The sequence below is a fragment of the Zonotrichia leucophrys genome, chromosome 11 (assembly GCF_028769735.1).
Source record: "Zonotrichia leucophrys gambelii isolate GWCS_2022_RI chromosome 11, RI_Zleu_2.0, whole genome shotgun sequence".
NCBI classification, from domain to species: Eukaryota; Metazoa; Chordata; class Aves; order Passeriformes; family Passerellidae; genus Zonotrichia; species Zonotrichia leucophrys.
The window spans coordinates 7957949-7977118 of NC_088181.1; the positions used below are offsets into that span (position 1 = coordinate 7957949).

At 42.3% G+C, this 19170-nt stretch overlaps 1 protein-coding gene across 1 annotated transcript in view; it reads right to left on the reverse strand.

Annotated features, from left to right (window-relative positions):
• Positions 1 to 20: 20 nt before the first annotated feature.
• GLG1 (golgi glycoprotein 1) overlaps positions 21 to 19170 on the reverse strand; it is an 83660-nt gene continuing 64510 nt past the window's right edge. The window contains exons 11-26 of the mRNA XM_064722871.1: positions 18597 to 18750; positions 16390 to 16527; positions 15518 to 15604; positions 14558 to 14620; positions 13801 to 13914; positions 13324 to 13412; positions 12370 to 12487; positions 11278 to 11370; positions 10603 to 10740; positions 9181 to 9304; positions 8695 to 8837; positions 8371 to 8472; positions 7622 to 7729; positions 6874 to 6994; positions 5858 to 5964; positions 21 to 5374 (exon numbers count right to left, since the gene is read on the reverse strand). Of these exons, the coding sequence (XP_064578941.1) occupies positions 5207 to 5374; positions 5858 to 5964; positions 6874 to 6994; positions 7622 to 7729; positions 8371 to 8472; positions 8695 to 8837; positions 9181 to 9304; positions 10603 to 10740; positions 11278 to 11370; positions 12370 to 12487; positions 13324 to 13412; positions 13801 to 13914; positions 14558 to 14620; positions 15518 to 15604; positions 16390 to 16527; positions 18597 to 18750 (1867 nt within the window). The 3' untranslated portion in view covers positions 21 to 5206. The remainder of the gene's footprint in view (positions 5375 to 5857; positions 5965 to 6873; positions 6995 to 7621; positions 7730 to 8370; positions 8473 to 8694; positions 8838 to 9180; positions 9305 to 10602; positions 10741 to 11277; positions 11371 to 12369; positions 12488 to 13323; positions 13413 to 13800; positions 13915 to 14557; positions 14621 to 15517; positions 15605 to 16389; positions 16528 to 18596; positions 18751 to 19170) is intronic.

Here is a 19170-nt window from a genome sequence, read left to right on the forward strand (position 1 = left end):
CAGAAATAAACCACCACAAGTACAAACCTGCAGACTCTTTTTATTAAATTCTCCCATTTCATCTGTACAGAAAAAAAATGCACATTATTATGTTCAGAAGTTCAGAAACATCTCAAAATTACACAGCATGGACATGTAAAAAAAAACCTAACAAAAAAAACCAAACTGAAACAAGGAGCGGCCAGGATTTATACACAGAAAGGGTAAACGATTTACAAAAAAAAAGTTTCGTTAATGTCACATTTAAAAATAATTATAATAATAAAAAAAAAGAGACTACGTTCAAACAGCATTTGCTGTACAACAGGAATCCGCTGGGTCTGCTCTGTACACTGCGGGTGCCGGGGAGCCCCTTCCCCCGCACCCGGCCCGTACCCACAGCCATGGATCCTCCCTCCCACGGGGCAGGCACACCTTTCCCTTTCCTCCTAGTTCAGGATTTCCCAGGCGAGAACTTCTATCTAACTCAGTCAACGCAGGGGCTGGGGGCTCAGGGTGCAGCGATTCACCCTGGCAGGGATCTTTGTGTTTGGGCAGCTACGGAATCAAATCTGGGTGCTGTGCAAGGAGAAAATCTCGCCTCTGGCTAGTGAAGAGCAACGCTGTTAGTCCTCCCTATCCCAGGCAGCATTCAGGAACTCAGTGGAGCAGAGGGAGAATTCCACCAGCACAGGACAATGACAGTGCCAGCTGAATTCTCTCTGGCACGTGTGTGATTTGGGTCCTCCCTAACCATGACTCATCGGTGGAAGCAAAATGCCAGATCTGGCTACCAAACAAGGGCTCTGACAAAGACCAGTACCTGGGAGCTGCCTGGAGGATCTGAACCCCAGAATTAGGAACGTGCTCTTACACAAATCCACACTGCAGTTGTTTAAGTCCCAGAGCTGTACTTTAAATAGGGACAGAGGTGCTAGATGAAACATTCTGGTTTCATACCACACTTGTGCACTCATACACACCTCAAAACTACCTTTTTTTTTTCCCTAAACAAAACCAATAAAGTAAAAAACCCTACAATCTTCTTTCACTAAGTAATAACGTTGTATTTTAACAGAAATCACCATCCAGCTTCAACACAATTCCTCTACAACATTGTGGGATTCCAGCAGTCCCTCTGGCTTCTCCCATTTCTTCCCTCTGTACCTACCTGCAGTTAGATTCTGTACTCGAGACAGTCACAACCCTTATTTTATTTTCCATATAATGCACTTAACTGTGGATTCTTTCAGAGCAACACTGATTATATCACAGTGTCAGATTCTGGAGGAAATGCTAACATTTTGCTACAGAATTATTCAACCTTCACTAGGGTCTTTCCAGCCCTTTGCAGTGACACAGAAAAACGGATACTCAGCCCAGTCTGGTGGGCAATACTTCAGGTGCCAGGAATTTTGTTCCCACCCAGATGAGTTACTCCAGCAGCCTAATGACAGAAGTGAGGCAGGAGAATCCCAAGCTGAAATTCTCAAAAGGACCTGATTAGACTCCCTAGGTAAACAATAAATAAGCTTATTACTGGGAATGAGAATGAACTGTAACAGCTAGCAGGAGTGGAGAATAGAGGTGCACATCATGCACGGTTCCTGACACACATGCCATCCTTTAGGAAGCCTTGTTAGCCCTCACAGCAGCAGCAGCAGCAGGAAGCAAATGGAGAGCTGAATGCCTTGCCAGATCCCAAACATCCAGCTCTTCCATCCATGCCCTGAGCACCAGCAACAAGTCTCACCAACAATCACCTCCTAAACTGCATTCAGTAGAAGGCAGACTTCTCCAGTGAGAGGAAAGGGTCATGAAAAGGAAAGACTACCACAGGCTCTTCCATGCCAACCCACTTGTCCTGGCTGACTGCAGCTACTGCTGACACTGTTGAACAGAGAAGTTAAAAAGGCTTTCTCAAATTCAAGGCAACAGCAGTGTTTCTTACAACCACTGCTCACAGTTTCTTACCAGGGTGCTGAGACAATGGCACAGGCTGCTCAGAGAGGTTGTGGACTCCCCATCCCTGGAGTGTTGAAGTCCAGACTGGATGGGACTCTGAATACCCTGGTCTAGTGTGCAAAGTGTCCTTCCCAAGGCAGGGGTTGGAGAGGGATGAGTGTTAAGGTCCCTTCCAACTCAAAACTGTTCTATGATTCTTTGTTTCTTTCCCTGCAGTGGAAAATGATTACCTGCAGGCAAGATGATGTGTTGGCAACAGCACAACCAGGTTATTTTTGGAAGAGTACTCCTGTGGGTTTCTCTGCTCGCAAAACCTCTAGATTTTTAGGTATACATGAAAAGGAGGAGAATGTTTCAAGACTGTGACTTGTACATTTTTAGTTGGGAAAAAACCCAGATTTGGTCATCACCAGTGGTAGCAGATCCCTTTTTAAAACAATAAAAGATAATATACTGAATGATAAAATGGCCTGGACCCCTTGCCAACCTTTAAAAGGTGGGTCTGTGTCTACTGTGACAAAAGGTTTATTTAGTATCCTACTTTTTCTTCCAAAGGCCTTGGGCCACACACCTCTAACAGCATCACAGTGCACTCACACAAACTGTGAGCCTGACACTGGCAGAAACATCACCAACCACAGACTAATACACTGCAGAGCACAGACTCCTAATGCCATGCTTCAGGCACCCTTACCATAACCTCCTCCAAATTTAAAAGGAAAAAACCCAGCAAGCCTTATATCTGAAAGTAAAGAAAGTCACCTTCAGAGCTGAACAGGGTTTACATTTGGAACTATGGCTACAAACCTACAATTTTCACTGCAATGTCTTTCGGAATTTAGTGGAAGATGCTATTTCTAGACAATAAACCATCTAATTAGGCCTTTCAAGCTAATCAAGTTACAAAATGCCTTCTCAAAAAGTCACAACAGTTTAAAAAAAGCCCTCCAATGGCAATTTCATAATGCCAGATAGACATTTTGGAGAAGCAGGACTCGTGCCAGCAAGCAAGGCTGCACCGAGATGCCACTTCCCTTGCTGGCAGCTCTGTGAGGACACCCATCTTGACAGCAGTCATTTCAACACTCACTCGAGTGACACAACACACACTTCTAGTTGCCAAACTAATATTTGTGGAGTTACACACCTGTGCTACCTCAAGAGACCAAATTAACTGTTTCTCTTCTGCTCCACTTCATGCTGACTGACAGCCAGGCAAGCTCCCTTAGCACCAGGGAGGGGCAAGAGAAGGAATTCAGGCTTAAATTCAGTTTTACCTCACCACTTAACTGCAATCCTACCATACACTAACTCTCCACTGAAACTTCATTGTTCAGGCTTATGCTGTTGCTAGTTTGTGTTCACAGTACTTTGCTACAAAACCAGAAGTGTTTGTGAGACTCACTAGCATAGCAAGTCTGAACCCATACTAGTTTGCCACCATCCTCTGAGCAGGATGAAGTTATGTTCGCAAAAAGCTTCAGCAAAAAGTCATAGCCAAAGCTCCCAGTATTTGGTATATGCCATTCTGTGTGTACAGCATCACCACAGTCAGCTGGTCCACACTCCAGTGTGTCTCAAAACCACCTCCACTGTTCTTCTAGAGAACAATGGGGAGAACTGGAAATGCCAGGTCTTACATAGGAGTGTGCTAAGTGGGAAAATAAAGTTATGGTTCAAGCATCAGCCTAAGCTGGACAGTTTCAGGTGCATGGTTTTTACCACAGCACCCATGGGTAAGCATGTCCTAAAGGTGAATCAAACATATCCTCCCGTACACATTGATTCTTGTGCAGCCTCTTCTAGATTTCATCAACACACCCCATGTTTCAGTCAAAGCACCTGCCTGATGAGCTCCACACCTCCTTGTACTTGAGGAACACAGATAATGGTAAGAAGAGGCCACAACTACTGGTGCAGCTTTTCCAAAACACCTTCTCTAGGCTCTCGGGTGTAAGTATCAGGTTCTGGAAGTATAACTACACATAGCACAAATGCACATGTTGATGATAACTATGCAAGAGCTAAAAGCTACTTCCCTTAAAAATCCCGATGTTTTTGCCTTTCATACCACACTATCAATCTTCCATCCACTTGGCAGGACTGGCACCTGTGTCCTACATCCCAGGAAAATGCCAGGTGTTATCACCATCGATTGTAGTTGTGGAGATGAAAGCCACTCTTCGGTGCCACCATGCAAACCATTAAGACTCAGAGTGTGGTTACAAACCACAGTGCTGACCCACGAGTAACCATGACACAGAGAGAGAAGACAATGGGTGTTCTGGTGCTTTCTGCATCACTGACAGAGCACTGCACTGCCAGTGTGCCAGTACCATCTACACACAGTTAATTTGGGAGGGTAACAGCTTAGCAGTAGCAAGGTAAAATAAAAGGAGTGTTAGAATTTTACTGCATCATTGCTAATAAAAAAGTTGACCGAGTAACTGCTCAGAGCACTTCCTGCCCACTGACACTGTTCACTACTGACAGGCTCTACATACCTCGTGTCTACATTGTGCCTTTAATCTACTGAAACACAAGTTGTATAGCTCACATGAGTATTCAATCCTGGTCAGTATTTTATTCTATCTTGCGAGCAGCAGAGGAAGAAAGGAAGGACATCTTTTCAGCCAAAAAAATCCACAGTCACATAAGCAGGATATTCACTAGGAGATGACACCAGTGGTTGGTGTCCTTAGGTTGTCCAAGACTATGCTCTGAAGATGCTTTACACAGACGAGCAAGACGTCCAAAACAAGGCCAGCTGTGGTGTAAGATGCAATTTACCCTTTAATTTCCTGCCTCAACTTCACCCAGCCACAGAGGATGACTAGATTTCAGTATGAACCGTTACCTAAATCATATAGTCGGTATGCAGAATATGTCTGTCTTTAAAAATTTACTTAAAAACTGCTTGAGCTGCAGGTCATATCAGTCTGATTTGGAGAGTGAAGGCAGTTCCAACAGTACAACAGAGACTTGTCTACAGGCAGGTAAACGAGAGTCTGCTAACAAAGGGGTAACAAAAGCTGCTGGCTGGGCTGCCAATGTTGCACACAAACTTTCATAGGATGAAGATGCCATGGATGAGATCCAGGATGGGAAAACTGAGCCAACACCTGCTGCTTTTCTAATTTTTTTTTTTTTAATTTTTTTTTTTTAATTCTCCTCTCACAAGAGGGGGTGGGTAGACTATACAGAGGAGGGCTGTACAAAACTGGGCACTGGGCAGGCATTTCTTCAGCAGGCAATCCAGGCTCTACCTGTCCTTGAGCTCTCTTGTCACCCGCTTGGTGATGCGTCCACACATCAGGCCGATGAGGAAGAGTACACAGATGCCAACCGTGATCACAGACAGGATGTAATTCTTGGATGGAGAGGTCATAACTTGCATGGCAAGGTCAGAAAAGCCTTCTGCTGGGGCAACCTGGAAGTGAAAAGGGAACAAATGAGCCAAGCTGTGCTTTCCATGCAACCCTCAGCTGTGACATTTACCAGCTTTAGTGTCCGGTGCTGCTATTGCGGCGTCCTGTCGTTGCTAGAATTGGCCTGAACCAGAAAAAAGCAGGTCTGCAATGATTCACCTGAAGGAGCTGCTGTTCAGGAGACACCTTTATAACAGGAAGTTTTCCTGCCCCTATTTCATTGCCCCACACCTTCTCTGCAGGAGACTAAGCCCTGTGTGCACAAAAGACAGTTTAATTCTGCATTGTTAAGGACACATCCCAGACATAGAGAAAATAAGATCTAAGTTCTAAGAAGACAACCTGATTTCAGTTTTTCTGAACCAAACTCAAAATACTAAACTTCATTTGGAAACAAGAATTTCATTACAGTTGAAGTTTTTCATAAATATCTTGCAACAGAAATATCTAAGGCATTAAAAAATGGAAATCATTTACATATTCACCTTTGCAGCATAGCTCCACATTTCAATACGATCATTAAGGCGTTTCTTGCATTCAGGCTGCAACCTCACACGCTTATCTTCCAGAGCTTCCATTAAGCATGACATTTCTGTAATTGCAGAAGATGGTGTTACAAAATAGAAACAGTGGCTTTGATAATATGGTGCAGAGAGGGCTCTTCCATTCTCATGAAGGGTGATGGTTACAAGGCTTTCTAAACAGACCTGGCAGATTATGCCTGAAGCTAACAATTTCACCAAGATTTATGCTCAGTATTGCATTTGGAGATGCAAGGAATTTTTACTCCCAAAAAGAAACTACAGAACGTATCCAATATATAATTCATGTGGTTTACATGAGATTTTATGAAGTCTTATAAATCTGCACCTTCAAAGGGCTGTACACTCTGAATTCCATGCCACCAGCCTTTAGAAAGAGCTAAGATCAAATTCAGTTCGGAAAAAACACAACCTTATCTCCTTAGGCTTGTTAGGCATTTCTTTTGAACAACAATACATTTTGAAAGATTTAACTTCCTGACTTTTCACACAGTTTTGTGAAAAGGAAATGGGATCACAGTGTTCTGGTGCCCAAAGAGGGGCTTGGCCAACTAACTCATATGCTCGTTTAAACGCTCATATAAGACACAGACATAAAATTTTGTATTTTTTATTCATGTTACCATACTTGACTAATCCCTAATTAGATGTTTTCTGCTTTGCAGTGAAGAATTACTTGGCTCGTAGCAAACAGACCACAGACTTAGCTAAACCAACTCCAGACTTTTAATGCACAACTGCCAATCAAGCACTTGCAGGCAGAGCCCTCTCTAAGCTACAGACTTGGACACAAGGAAAGACTTCTTAACTCCCATTCATCTACCACTACTGCTGCTGTTCCATCCTGGTGTCTACAAATGACTGGTGGAAATACCTTGTATGGAGGATTACACAGGTAAGAACTGCAGGTTAAGTATCTCAAGGCTGAGAGGTCACACAAGCACAGCACGAGCACTTACGGCGTCCCCTCCCTGGCGGGATGGCAGCACAGTGGTGTTTGATGTCCAGGGCACAGGCTGTGTGGAGCACTGGGTCAACAAAGATATCTGCTTTGCTTTCCTTCAGCATGTTGAGCACTTCCTGCAGAGGAGGAAATTACAAGGAAGTCTCAGGAAAAGGAGACAGAACAAAACTCATGCTGATCAATGTCTCTGAAAGGGGTACCATCTTTTCAAATTCAGGATGGTGAGAAAACCCCCACCGTTCTCGGATAAGGACATATATATGGATATGGACATAATATGAATGCTGGTTTAGGCTTAATTAAATGTCCTGGTTTGTAACATTCCTTAAAATACTGATATTAATCTAAAAGACAAAGGCAGTATGCCAGGACTATTTCAGTTAGAACTGAAATCAGGTGCCATAGTCATGGCACAATTCATACAGCCCTCAAGCACACAGCCTGGGCCTAAGAAAGCCTGCAATGGAGATAGCACAAGAAACAGGTTAGTAACAAGAACCTTTGGCAACCATCATCAAGAAAGGATTCAAGTCTGGAATTGCAAAGGAGGAACTTTCAACATAATTTTCACTGGCAAATTGAAATTGAATTGAATCACTGCAGGCCAGAACTGAGACATATAGGGAAATTTCAGCACTCTGGCCTTATACTAGCTAGAACATGACCTAGGCTGTGATCTGGAAAAACTCACAGACTTCTGCAGGGATGGAAGCTTTTTAGAACATCCAATTTATTTTCTTTACCTTCTTGCACATCTCAGTTTTTATTTTCAGAAGATTCACTTTCAGACATTCTTCCACCTGCCCAGTCTGCTCCTGAGCTGCTGCTTCTTCTGCACACAAGCTGGAAATCTATTTTGAAAGAGGTGTTTTAACATAAGTAGTTCACAACAATCATCCTTGCCTTTTAGCACTTTTATATCTCAATATGTTAGTTCATCACAGGGTGCAGCTGAAGAATACATGATGAGATTCCTTCCCCCCCAAAATCCCCAAAGCCAAATGCAGCCTGGCTCATGCAATATGCATAACCCTTTGAAAGCCAGCAGCAAGAAGTCAATATCACTGTACTGAGGAGGAGGGCAGGGAAGAAAACAGCATGGAAAAAATGTGCAAGTATGAAATAAGTAACACTTGAAGCATGACCAACTCTGTTACCAAAAGTAAAAACTCAAAAAGCCTGACTGTATTCCAGTTAAAGCTGACAAGACCAGAGAATTGACTTCTTTTTGACAACTGGAAAGAAGGATTTTTCCATAGCCACAAGTACTGATAAGATCCCAGATGAAATAATTAACTTCATATCAGCAATGCACAGGAAACTGCAACTCTTGTGCACCGGAAAAAAGTCACAGCAGAGAATCTGACTAGCAAGAAGCAGCTCAAAGGGAATTTTTTGTTTTACTTATTAGGAAAGCATGCTCTGAGAAACAAAAACCTGTTACACAAAGGGAGCTTTCATCGCAAAAGCAGCTATGGAGTCACTCTCCTACCTCATCAGAACAGTGCATCTGAAGCTGGGGATCCAGCCGATAATCAAGGGCTGATTCCTGGATTATCACTCGAATCTGGTCCTCGCAGTCGGGAGAGAGACGCTGTTTGGAGGAGAAAGTCACTAACTCACTCAATGACCTTTGGAAATCAACCACCTGTACCCTAACCTGTATTCTATAATATTTCTGCAGGAACATAAAAAGCCCCTTTAGCCTGTTATATACGCTGAACACATCACAAGCCCAAATTTGATTTGTTATTCAATGACTGTTGATCAGAACAATCTGCACATTTTCTCTTTTGCAGACACCAGCTCTACTCACCTGGTCAGCATATTTCAACTTCAGGCATGAGATGACTTGACCTTCCAACTCTGTATCATCCTTGGCCCTATTCAGGATATTTTGGCAGAATTTTGGTATGTCTGCTTTGCATGCCTTCCTGAGCACAGGGTTTAAGCGGTAATCTAAGCAGGAGAGATGACAGAACTTCATTAGAGCACACATCTCTTCAGATTACAGAGCACAGCACTCAGAAAGAGTTGGATAGAAATTTCCTGGATGACATTTTACCATCAAGGAACATAATTTTTGGGGGAAATAGTATATTTTCATAACAGAATTTCAAATTGTGAGGTAAGAGCTTCAGGAATTAGAAGGATTCAACAACACATGCCGACCCTCAAGAACCTGACTAAGGTCAGTGTGTACACAGAAAACACCAAAGGAGAATAAAACAAACTGATACTCTTCCAGCCATGCAGAACATCTCAAGCAAGCAAGTTCTGGTTTTGTTTCAGAAGGAGATACCTGTGTTCTGTGTAATCTGGCGCTTGGTAATCATCTGCTTGCATTTAGGATCCATCACTTCACTGTTCTTGTTTTGTTTCAAGCACTGTAACATGTTTTTTGAATCCGCCTCTGGACAAAACCGCTACAAAAAAATCCCCAAAACACAAGATGCATCACTAAAAGCACTTGGAAAAACAAAGCCCAAACCCAACCACCAGCTTCCAATTCATGGAAGGGAACAGTCACCTGCCCAACAGAGAGGTACAGAGCCACCCTGCCTAGCTCCAACCTCTCAGTGCTGCTCTCTGAATTGACTGTGGGCATTAATGTCTCTGCTTATGGACTGAGCACTGAGCTGTGCAGCCCTGACTGGCTTTATCAAAAGCAAATTGCCTTTATTTTCTATTCTTAAGAAACAGTATACTTGGAAAGAAATACCCACCGAATTAGGTCTCATACTCAACTACTTTTGTTCCCATTTATTTTACAAACTAAAAACCTAATCTTTTAAATCTATGCACATACTGCTGTCCTGTGCAAATGCTGCTTGGACAACACAACAGTAAAGAGTTTATTAGTGCCACTCAGGGCAAACTGAGACCACACACAAGGAGAAAGCAGTGAGGAGCTCATTACAATAATTAGCTACCTTGAATAGGTAGCTTACCCAAAATTCAGTGAACCAGCTTACCCAAAATTCAGACCAAGGACCAAGGTACTAATTTCTTTTGTTAGAAACTAATTCTGTGGGTCTAGGATAAGGCTATGCATCTCCAAATCCTCACTACTTTGATGAGATCCCAGATCTCTTTTTAAAAACATGTGTCTGAACCGGAGAGCAAATAACTCTCAGGATGTTCTTCATCAGCCAAAATATGGAGTCACTACATACAGACCACTAATACTAGTGTTCCAGGGCCTGGAATTCTGGCTACTGTGAAAGAGTGTCTTATATGAACATTCACTGCTGCTTTCTCCATGGTGCCACTTCCAGCTTTCATTTCTAATTTGAAGTTATACATGATTTTGCCTGCCCTATCAATTTGATAAAAGTCTGTGTGCACCAGATCAGGAGTGAACTGAAGATTTTACTCTTCCCTGTAATCATAACTTCTTCACCCTTGCTAAAAGTCAATCCAAATCCAAACTGACTGGATGAAAACTGTATTAGGAGTCTCAGCACAGTTTGCCTCACCAATTCTGCTGGCAGTTGGGAAGACAAATTTATTAGTGCACAGACTTTGATCAGGAAGTTGAAAGAGAAGAGCCCTGAAGAAACCTCAGCCTGATTCAGAGTTAAGAAACAGATTACTTTGCAAAAATGCAATCATATTTCTGAAAAAAGCACAGCAGTGTTGTAACAAGCCTTTGTGGGAAGCACAAAGCTGACAGAGCTCTTATATTCCAACTCACCCTCTCAAATGAGCACACTACCATTACCTTGATCATCTGCTTGCAGACCCTCATGAGTGTGTAGTCCAGTTCTGGGTCCATCATCTCTGTCTCCTGCAGTTTAAACACCTTCTGGTGGCACCGTGTACTCAATTGCTTCTTGATTTCTTTCAGGCATTCAATAATCTACAACACAACATTGCAGGCATAATGGACACACTGTTGATATAACTCTGTCATACACAGCCATGTGCTCCCCTAATGATCACCTTCATCTCATTTGGGCAGTTCAGTTCCCAATGCTTAGACTTTATCAAAGTCATTACCAATGCTTATTTCCAGGACTGGCTGTAAGCTCATCTTTTCTCACAAAGGTTTAATGAGATGAAGAGGGTCTCTTGGACTTATTCCAGAACCACAAATCTCATCCTGCAGACATTATGCCTACAAAATCTTTAGCAACATTTGCAGTAAACAGCTGCTAATAGCTTGACACCAGCATAAACTGAAGAATGAAGGGCTCACAGCATTGCATTCACCCAGTACTAATGCTAGAGGGCCAGTGGAAAAGAAAGAAATTAACATTCCAAACTACTACCAAAATATTTGACTGATATCAAAATGAAAATCTCAAGCTGCACTTACATGGGCAAAAGTGTTCTTCAAAAGTTTTCTGAAATGAAAGTACAAATTAAATTGTAAATTATTAATAAATTCCATTACCTGAGCATTGCCATAGGGCACGTTCTGGCAGTAATTCTTGATGTCACTTTTACAAGCCTCATACAGCTCTGGTTCAAGTCTGATATCCTCAGTCTGCAGGAAAAATTACAACATGAGCCTTAAAGTAGGACTTGAGACTATTTCACTTTTTTAACCTCTTAACTGAAGACTTCTACTCACAAAAAGTAAGTAACCCTCACAATAGGCATTGAGTTTCTTTGAATATAAGGGGGGTCCTGGGTGTGAGAAGTGGTGTTAGGAAATCAACTCAGGAATTCTCTGCAGCAGTCTCTCAGCTTTTGAGACTGAAGAAAGAGTTTAAATCAAATTATAGAGCTAGCAAGTTATTTCCAATGCCTCTCCTAAAAGGGCATCATCACAACTGTCCAAGACAACTAAAATCTTTCTACATGAAAACTAAAGGACATATTAACAGCCACCCATCTAGTAGGTGATCTGGAGGATGTGAATGAAGTTTCCTGATTTTAGTGATGCCCAACATCTGAATTCTTTCATACAAAGGCAAGAGTACTGCCTCTCCCGATATGGACCTACTTAAGGTGAAGCTTTGACACTTAAACAGTATCTACAGGACAAAGAACTTAAGAGTTTATTACTGCAAGCACTGCAGCAGGAAGTTGAGAGGCAGCTTTGCCTACCAGAACAAACACTACTCCTATTTATCCATTGAGCAACTTGAAGCAGCTGGAGTCGAGTTGCTTCATCTGTGCTTGTTTCCTCAGTCTGTAAAATGGAGCTTTTGTTCTCTCCTAGAGGATGTTAAGGACATCAGAATGTGTAGCACGTTGCTGTCTAACACTAAACATAATCACTTCTAGCTGAAATTCCAATGACCATTTAGCTTGCCTTAGCCTTCACAAGACTATATTTAAAGGCATTAAAGCAGACAATCAGTACTTTCACCATGAAGGGCAATTGAGCCCTTGTAAGAAAAGGGGAAAAAATAAATAAGGTATATCTTACAAACAAACTTCCTTTTTTTTTTTGCCCCAAAGGTGGACAAACCAGGAAGCTTTAATGGAAGGTCCTCACTACAAGAGTGGGGAGGACAAGAGTTTGAGGCATGTTTACCATCTCCAGCTCCTCCACACGCAGCTGTTTGCGGCACTTCAGAGAGACCCTGTGCTCCTTGGCATCCTGCAAAGTATCATTGCGCACAGTTGTGCTCAGACAGATCACCACATCCACCCTGCAGAAAAGAAAACAGCCTTTTATTCATTCACCCTTCACTAAGACCAGCCAAGGTTGATATTGGATTACCACACCAGAGAAACTGACTCCAATAATCCAAACATAGTATAAAGTTCTTGTGCATCTGTGCTTACTTCTGGGTACAGCTCTGTGTAAAGTAACTGTATCACAATTAAAACCTAAATTGGAGTCTAGATCAGCACACAGCAAGACATTCAAAATGCCACCAACTCCTCTGCCCAGCAAGACCTCTGCTCTTAAGTCATGTCAGCACTTTAGAAAAGCTTTGCTTCATCTCAGAAATAGATGATGGTGAATACCTACACAGCATTGCAAACAGTCCTTTTACACTATGGGAAGGGCATTTACCTCATAAAATGCAAATAGTCTTGCTATCCACAAACAGGACTGACCTTGTGTGTAATTTAGCCTTACACTATTGCAGTAGGACATTAAAAAAATCCCTTAGACTGCAGTGAATAAACCAGATAAAACAAGTGGGATATTTTCCCTTCCCAGATCAGCAACTAGAACAAAAGTAGTCTGCCTCTTAGAAGACAATAAATCTAGCAAGGATATAAGACATTCTGGGACATGCAATCCACTAATTGTAATAATTAGCTAATTTCATAGCAAGTAAAATAAAGAGGACAGGCTTCTATCCAGGAGTAAAGCAGAAGTAATTTTAAGAGGCAGGCCTCTACCTTAAGCAGAACACAGTCACTAAGGGAACACATACAAACGAATCAGTCTTTAAAGGAAGTTTTCAGTCCTATCATGAAATACCCTGTCACTTAATTACACATTTATACTGTTTGGGCAGGATCTGCTTACTTTTTTTTGATGTTGGGGCACAGTTTCAGCACATCCTCCTTGCAAGCCATTTTGAACTTGTACGAGAACCTAAAATCTTTCATTTGAACCTGAAAGAGAGAAATGAGGAGAAAAACAACTTCAGTCATCCAGGGTTTAAAAAAAAAAAAAGAACATTTGCTGAATCACACAATTCGTATATACTTTTGTTCAAACTTAGTAATATGGCAGCAAGGGAAATGCTGCACTGCTGAAGAAGTTGGGACCCTGTCTAGCAAATGCCAAGGAGGAAGGAAGGGCTGAAAAAAATTCATCTCCAGAAGTGACCATTTATGACCAGGCCTGTAAATACAACTGCCTGAATTCACAAGAGCTCCTTAAATACAGTAAAAAAATCAATTTCAAAGAAGGAGCTAATTTCATAATTAGCTAATTCCCAGCAATACCCTGAAAGAACAGAACAGGCTTCCACTGATAGCAGAAAAAAGCGTTGCTCACCAGCTGGAAATGAGTAACACCGATTGCACATTTTTCATTCATTTCCTTCTGGTGTTTGTTCTGTATTAGACACTCCATCAGGTCCCCAGAATCAATCTGGTTATCTGCAACCTCCTGAAGAAGAGAGGAAAGGCATAAAAATAAACTGCTTTTACAAGTCATGGGTTTTACACTCTTGTAGCCCACTGTGACCAGGGAATATGGAACTTCCAGTGACCACCCTTGAGCTGCACCACACAACTGCAGCACACAGCTCTGTTTATACAGCTCAGGCAAGAACCATCTCAGAAACAGACACACTTCAGACCCAGGAGAACACACTGCAAAGACTCACTGCTTACATGACATATTATAATTAGGGATTTCCACTGCACTTTAGCTACTCAGCCCTACACAAGTGAAGTTATTTCAGCAGTGCTGAGCAGCTGAACAGAGTACAATGGTTAGACATGCCTGCATGTAAAGAAGAAGGAAAAAAGTCTAGTATTTAACTCACTGTAAAGAGTGATTTTTGCCAACTACAGAGCAATTTACATCTTCAAACTAACTTTGATGCTAAGGCTCTGATAGCAGCAGAAACATTAAGCAGAACTAAGAATTTATATTTCAGGGTGATATTTTAATTAAAGACTTTTGGAAATTATTAACTCTGATTTTACCTTTGAGGTGTAGCAAGAACTAATACTAAAACTCTCCAACTTTTCCCACTGAGTTTTTCCTCAAAGCTATTCACATGATTACAGTATACTCTACTCACATGACAGAATGTCTGGATAATGGGCTCACATGCTCTCATCAGCAAGGCTTCAATTTGAATGTCCTGCAGAAAAGACAGTTTTTCATTTTCACAGTGAATGCACAAGAGAAAAAGACTCTGGAAAAAACTTGTGATAACTCAAATTCAACCCAGTTTACAGGGTTTTGAGAAATGCAATCCAGACAGCTTTGCCCTTTAGCTCTGGAAATCCTGGGGTTCACTCTTGCAACATGGCAAATGCAAGACAAGCCTTCCAGCTTAAGGGAAGAGCCTGGGCTCCACAGAAATTCCTGGCTTGGATAATTCAGTCATTCTCCTCCAAACTAGGTGCTAGAGCATTAGAAATCACCTTACATCTAGGCAGGAGTTGAAGATTTGGCATAGTTCTGATAAAACCAAGTTTCTAACCACTGGAAGAGAACTTTCCCTAGGGCATTTTCCCTAGTGTAAATTTTAAGAGATATGGGGAACAGTCTGGGTCTTAACAGTCAAATATGCAGCTTCATAAAAGAAGTAAAGCTGCCAAAGTCACCAGAAACCTCTACTGATGTACCTGGTGATTATTGCTTGCCAAATTTTTGTGGCTGGGAGGGAAGCTGCAATACTGTACTCAAAACTACTTGCAAGCAAGACCAAAATCTCAAGTCCCATCACATATCTTGACTTGTGTTAAAGTTAACTGGGTTCCTGTGCAAATCCTAGTTTTAGTATGGTAAGTGACCTTTAAAGCAGGAGATATGCCATCAACAGCCTGAAATCCTGAACTGTTGGTTATTTCTTTTCCTCAAGAACCTCCAGGAAAAACTGCACTGTATGGGGTAAAAAGGATGTATTTTGATGCCAGACCCTAGCTGCATTTCTACAGCTCCTCTAACCTCAGGTTTCTTCAGCATTATTAAAATGGCATGCTTAACTAGACATGCTCATCTATTCCTTTTCCCCGGGCTGAAATCCACTCACCTCAGACTCCAGCTCAGTGAGGTTTCCCACTATGTCTCTGCAATCAGACACCAAGTCATCAAGATGGTCCTGAAGGCATTCCAGCTCCTACAGAAACAGACATTTTAGTGTGTGATCCAAGAACCTAAACTGAAATTCAGGGGTTAAAACATTGTTACACATGTGAAACTGCCCTCCTTTTTGTAAAGTCCTAAATCTCATTTAATCCCACTCCTCCACTAGCACTCCCAGAACACACATACATAGTAATTACTGAAAATGGTGGTCTAGGATGTTACCTTACCACTTGTTCTCAAAAGCTGCATGATGTGCTTTCACTTCTGGAACATCCCATTTAACCTGCCCTTTCCATAACCTTAAAGGGAGGTTAGTTACCCAGCCTATGATAGGCACCTCAGAAAGACAGGGTGTCTACAGCACCTGCTGCAGAATGGTCCCTTCACTACAGCCCTCCAGGCACAGCAGTTTAACATGGAAGTATCTGCTGAAACTTTGTTAAGTAGCTGCAGATGTTAGTTCAGTTCTGTACAAACACAGGAAGCATGTCAGTACTTGCCAAATGGAAATGGGATAAAGTTTATGTGGGAAATATCAAGCTTGTAATAGAATAGTATAAATAAGAGGGTTGACAGAGGTAGGGTTGCTTCTTTAAAGCCCTTTTTGCAAACTATCCCCTTCTCCCTTCTCATTCCACTAACATCTGAACATGCAAAGCTTTTCTGCACCACCTGTCTCAGTCTGGTGCAGATTATGTTTCAAACTGCACTAATTTTTAACACGTTTTCCACTATCAAGAGGCAGCAAGACATCCTTTTATCTCCTTTAGATCTTTCCCACCCTTTGCAAACAAAGTAACATATTGTGTACAGTACCTGCCCTGTCTCTGTTTTTTCACTGCACCACTTCCCCAGGTCAATCATGCACTTGTCCTGGAGGGCTGGGTCCAGCTTCACATCCATGGCTCGCTGATGGAGGATTCTCTGCACCTCTGCTCTGCACTCTCGTGATAGCTGCACAGAGAACAGGGAGTGTTTGGATATGGGATCCCTAAATTCACACAGGGCAAGCAGGATGCTGTCAGGTGAGGTTCTGAGAGTGACCACAAATGCCATCATCAATCCCAGAAGGCACACAAGTCCTGCACTGCTCAGCACAGGCCTGCCAGGACCCCCACAAGAAATGAGGGCTCCAAAAAAGCTTGGAGCTCTGTCCTTTAGTTTAGATAGATGCTCCTCTCATTCCACTAAGTTTAATTTTATATTTTTAAACCTCTATTTTGCTTTATGAAAGAGATGTCAGATCAGGTCCCCAGGCTATCTGCTACACCTTCACTCAAAGCTACAGACCGACTGTGGAGAAGAAAGTCAAAATAGCTCATGCCCTTAATACCAAATGGGAAGCCCAGAATAAGGCAACACAGACCAGCTGTAATTTCTGCTCAGCAATCCCCACCACAGCATATCAGAGTCAGCACTTGCAAGACAGGAAGAAACAAACTGTAGGAAACCAAGGGATACTGGTGTGGTGCTTATCCAACCTAAAATGCACCAGTTGAAGCTTAAAGTTGCATACATTTAAAAATCCAAACCCCTGGAAGTTACCTAGCATTCTGTCAACAGCACTGGAAACAAATACAGGTCTAACCTCCCATGGGTTTGCTTCCAAGACTCAATTGCAAAATGACAGCTGCTCCCTTAGCCTACTTTCCAAAAGAAAAACACATTTAAAAACCTTTTCTCTCTCTGATAGATTATTTGCAGGGTGGCTATTGATTTCTTTGGTCAGCATTAATATAAAATGGAATGAAAAAGTCTCAACTCAGCAGACTAAGAAACCGTATTAAAAAAAATTATTCCTAAAAGAGATGCTTTCAATCAATACTTGACCTCTGCCACAAAAGACCTTCTAAATCAAGCTGTGGAAATTAATTTTTAAACTGGGCCATTGTGTAAACCCATCAACTCCTAGGGACTGTGTACACTACAGTGCCAAAAGAAATGGAACTGAGTACCCAGGTGCTTTCATCTGAGTGCCCTGCTAAAGGCACGAGAGGGCAGCAAACTTGAAAAGAGCAGCTCTCAACCACAAATGTGATTATGGTGGATCTCCAGACTGCAGGGCAGCAAGTCAGATTCCCACTGTCGTCTTCAAAGACAGCATAAGCACATTTACCAGTACAGCATGCTCCAAAGAACTGGAAGGATGCATTATCAATAGGAAGAACTACATGGCATATAATCTGAAGCTGGGCAAAAATCAAAACTTAAGTAGCAACAGCCAAGAAAAGCTGATCTTGAAACTCCTTTTTGCATAAAACCAATTTTGCATCTATGCTGGCTATCTGCAAGGAATCACATTCCTCTTTGGAAAGACATGAGGGAGGACTTGTACTGGGTTTGAACTGAAATGTTAAGTTGGTGTCACCACACAGTTCTCTCCATGGGCCTGTGACACAGGTCAGTCATCCTGCTGCATATTCTGCCTCACCAGAACAACCACCCACACCTTCAGGGCACCCTTGAGGAGGAGCTGGGCACCCAAAGCAGTGCAACCACCACCTACAGTAAATGATTTCAAGTAGCTTGTCTGAGTTCTGGTGTCGCAGACACTTCTTCATAGAAATCCTTTCTTTGGGATTTGTCCATCTTCTGGGAAGCAAAGGGCCCCAGAAGAAGAATGTAAACAATTGTTATCGGCTGTTGTGAGATGTGGCAGGTGATCCTGTGATCGGCTCATTTTGCATGTTTCCAACAAAGGGCCAATCACAGGAGCAGCTCAGGAGAGATTCCTCGAACACAGAACTTTGTTATTCATTCCTTCTATTCTATTCTTAGCTTAGCAGTCTCTGCAAGCTCTCTCTTTATTCTTTTTAGTATAGTTATAATGTATTATATATCTTATATCAATAAATCAAACCTTCTGATCAAGAAACAAGATTCTCGTCCTTCTCTCACCACAGTGACCGCCTAAGGTCACTGCGATATCCTGGCAGTTTTAGCATTGCATGTCAAACTTCCAAATAGGTGTGCAACCCTTCTACCACAGATCAACCAGCAACAAGGTGTCCATCAGCACTCACCCTCCTTCCCTGCTCCTCTGTACGATATGCATGCCTGTACAAGCAGGAGAACACAGCCCCTGGGGGCATCAGCTCACTGGTCTCATTCCAGCCGTGGGTATGGCAGAGGCGGGAGGCGTCCCCCTGACACTTGCGGTAAAGGACCGTGTCCAACCTGCAAACAAAGGAGTCAGCGCTGGCACTTCACTCAAACATGGAATGTTTTTCATATCCCAAAATGCTCTGGAGGCAGAAAATCCACTTCAATTTTCAGGCACCACCAGGACACCACGCAGCAGCAGTGTCTGACCAATTGAACCAACAGGTGGCCTCAACTCAATTTGGAATCAACTCCCTAAGTAACACCAAAATATTTAATTACAGATCAAATTTTCAACTCTTCCCGAAGCACCTCCCATTTTCTTCTGCAGTATGCCAGCCAAATGCTGACACATGAGAAAAGAAATCATCTCCTTGATGCCCTGAAGCAGCAGAAAGGCAGGTACATACCACATTTTGCTGGTGTAATATCTTACACTTTGTACTGCTGCCATTCTGAAACATCATTTCCATAAAAATCTGAGTTGGATTGATT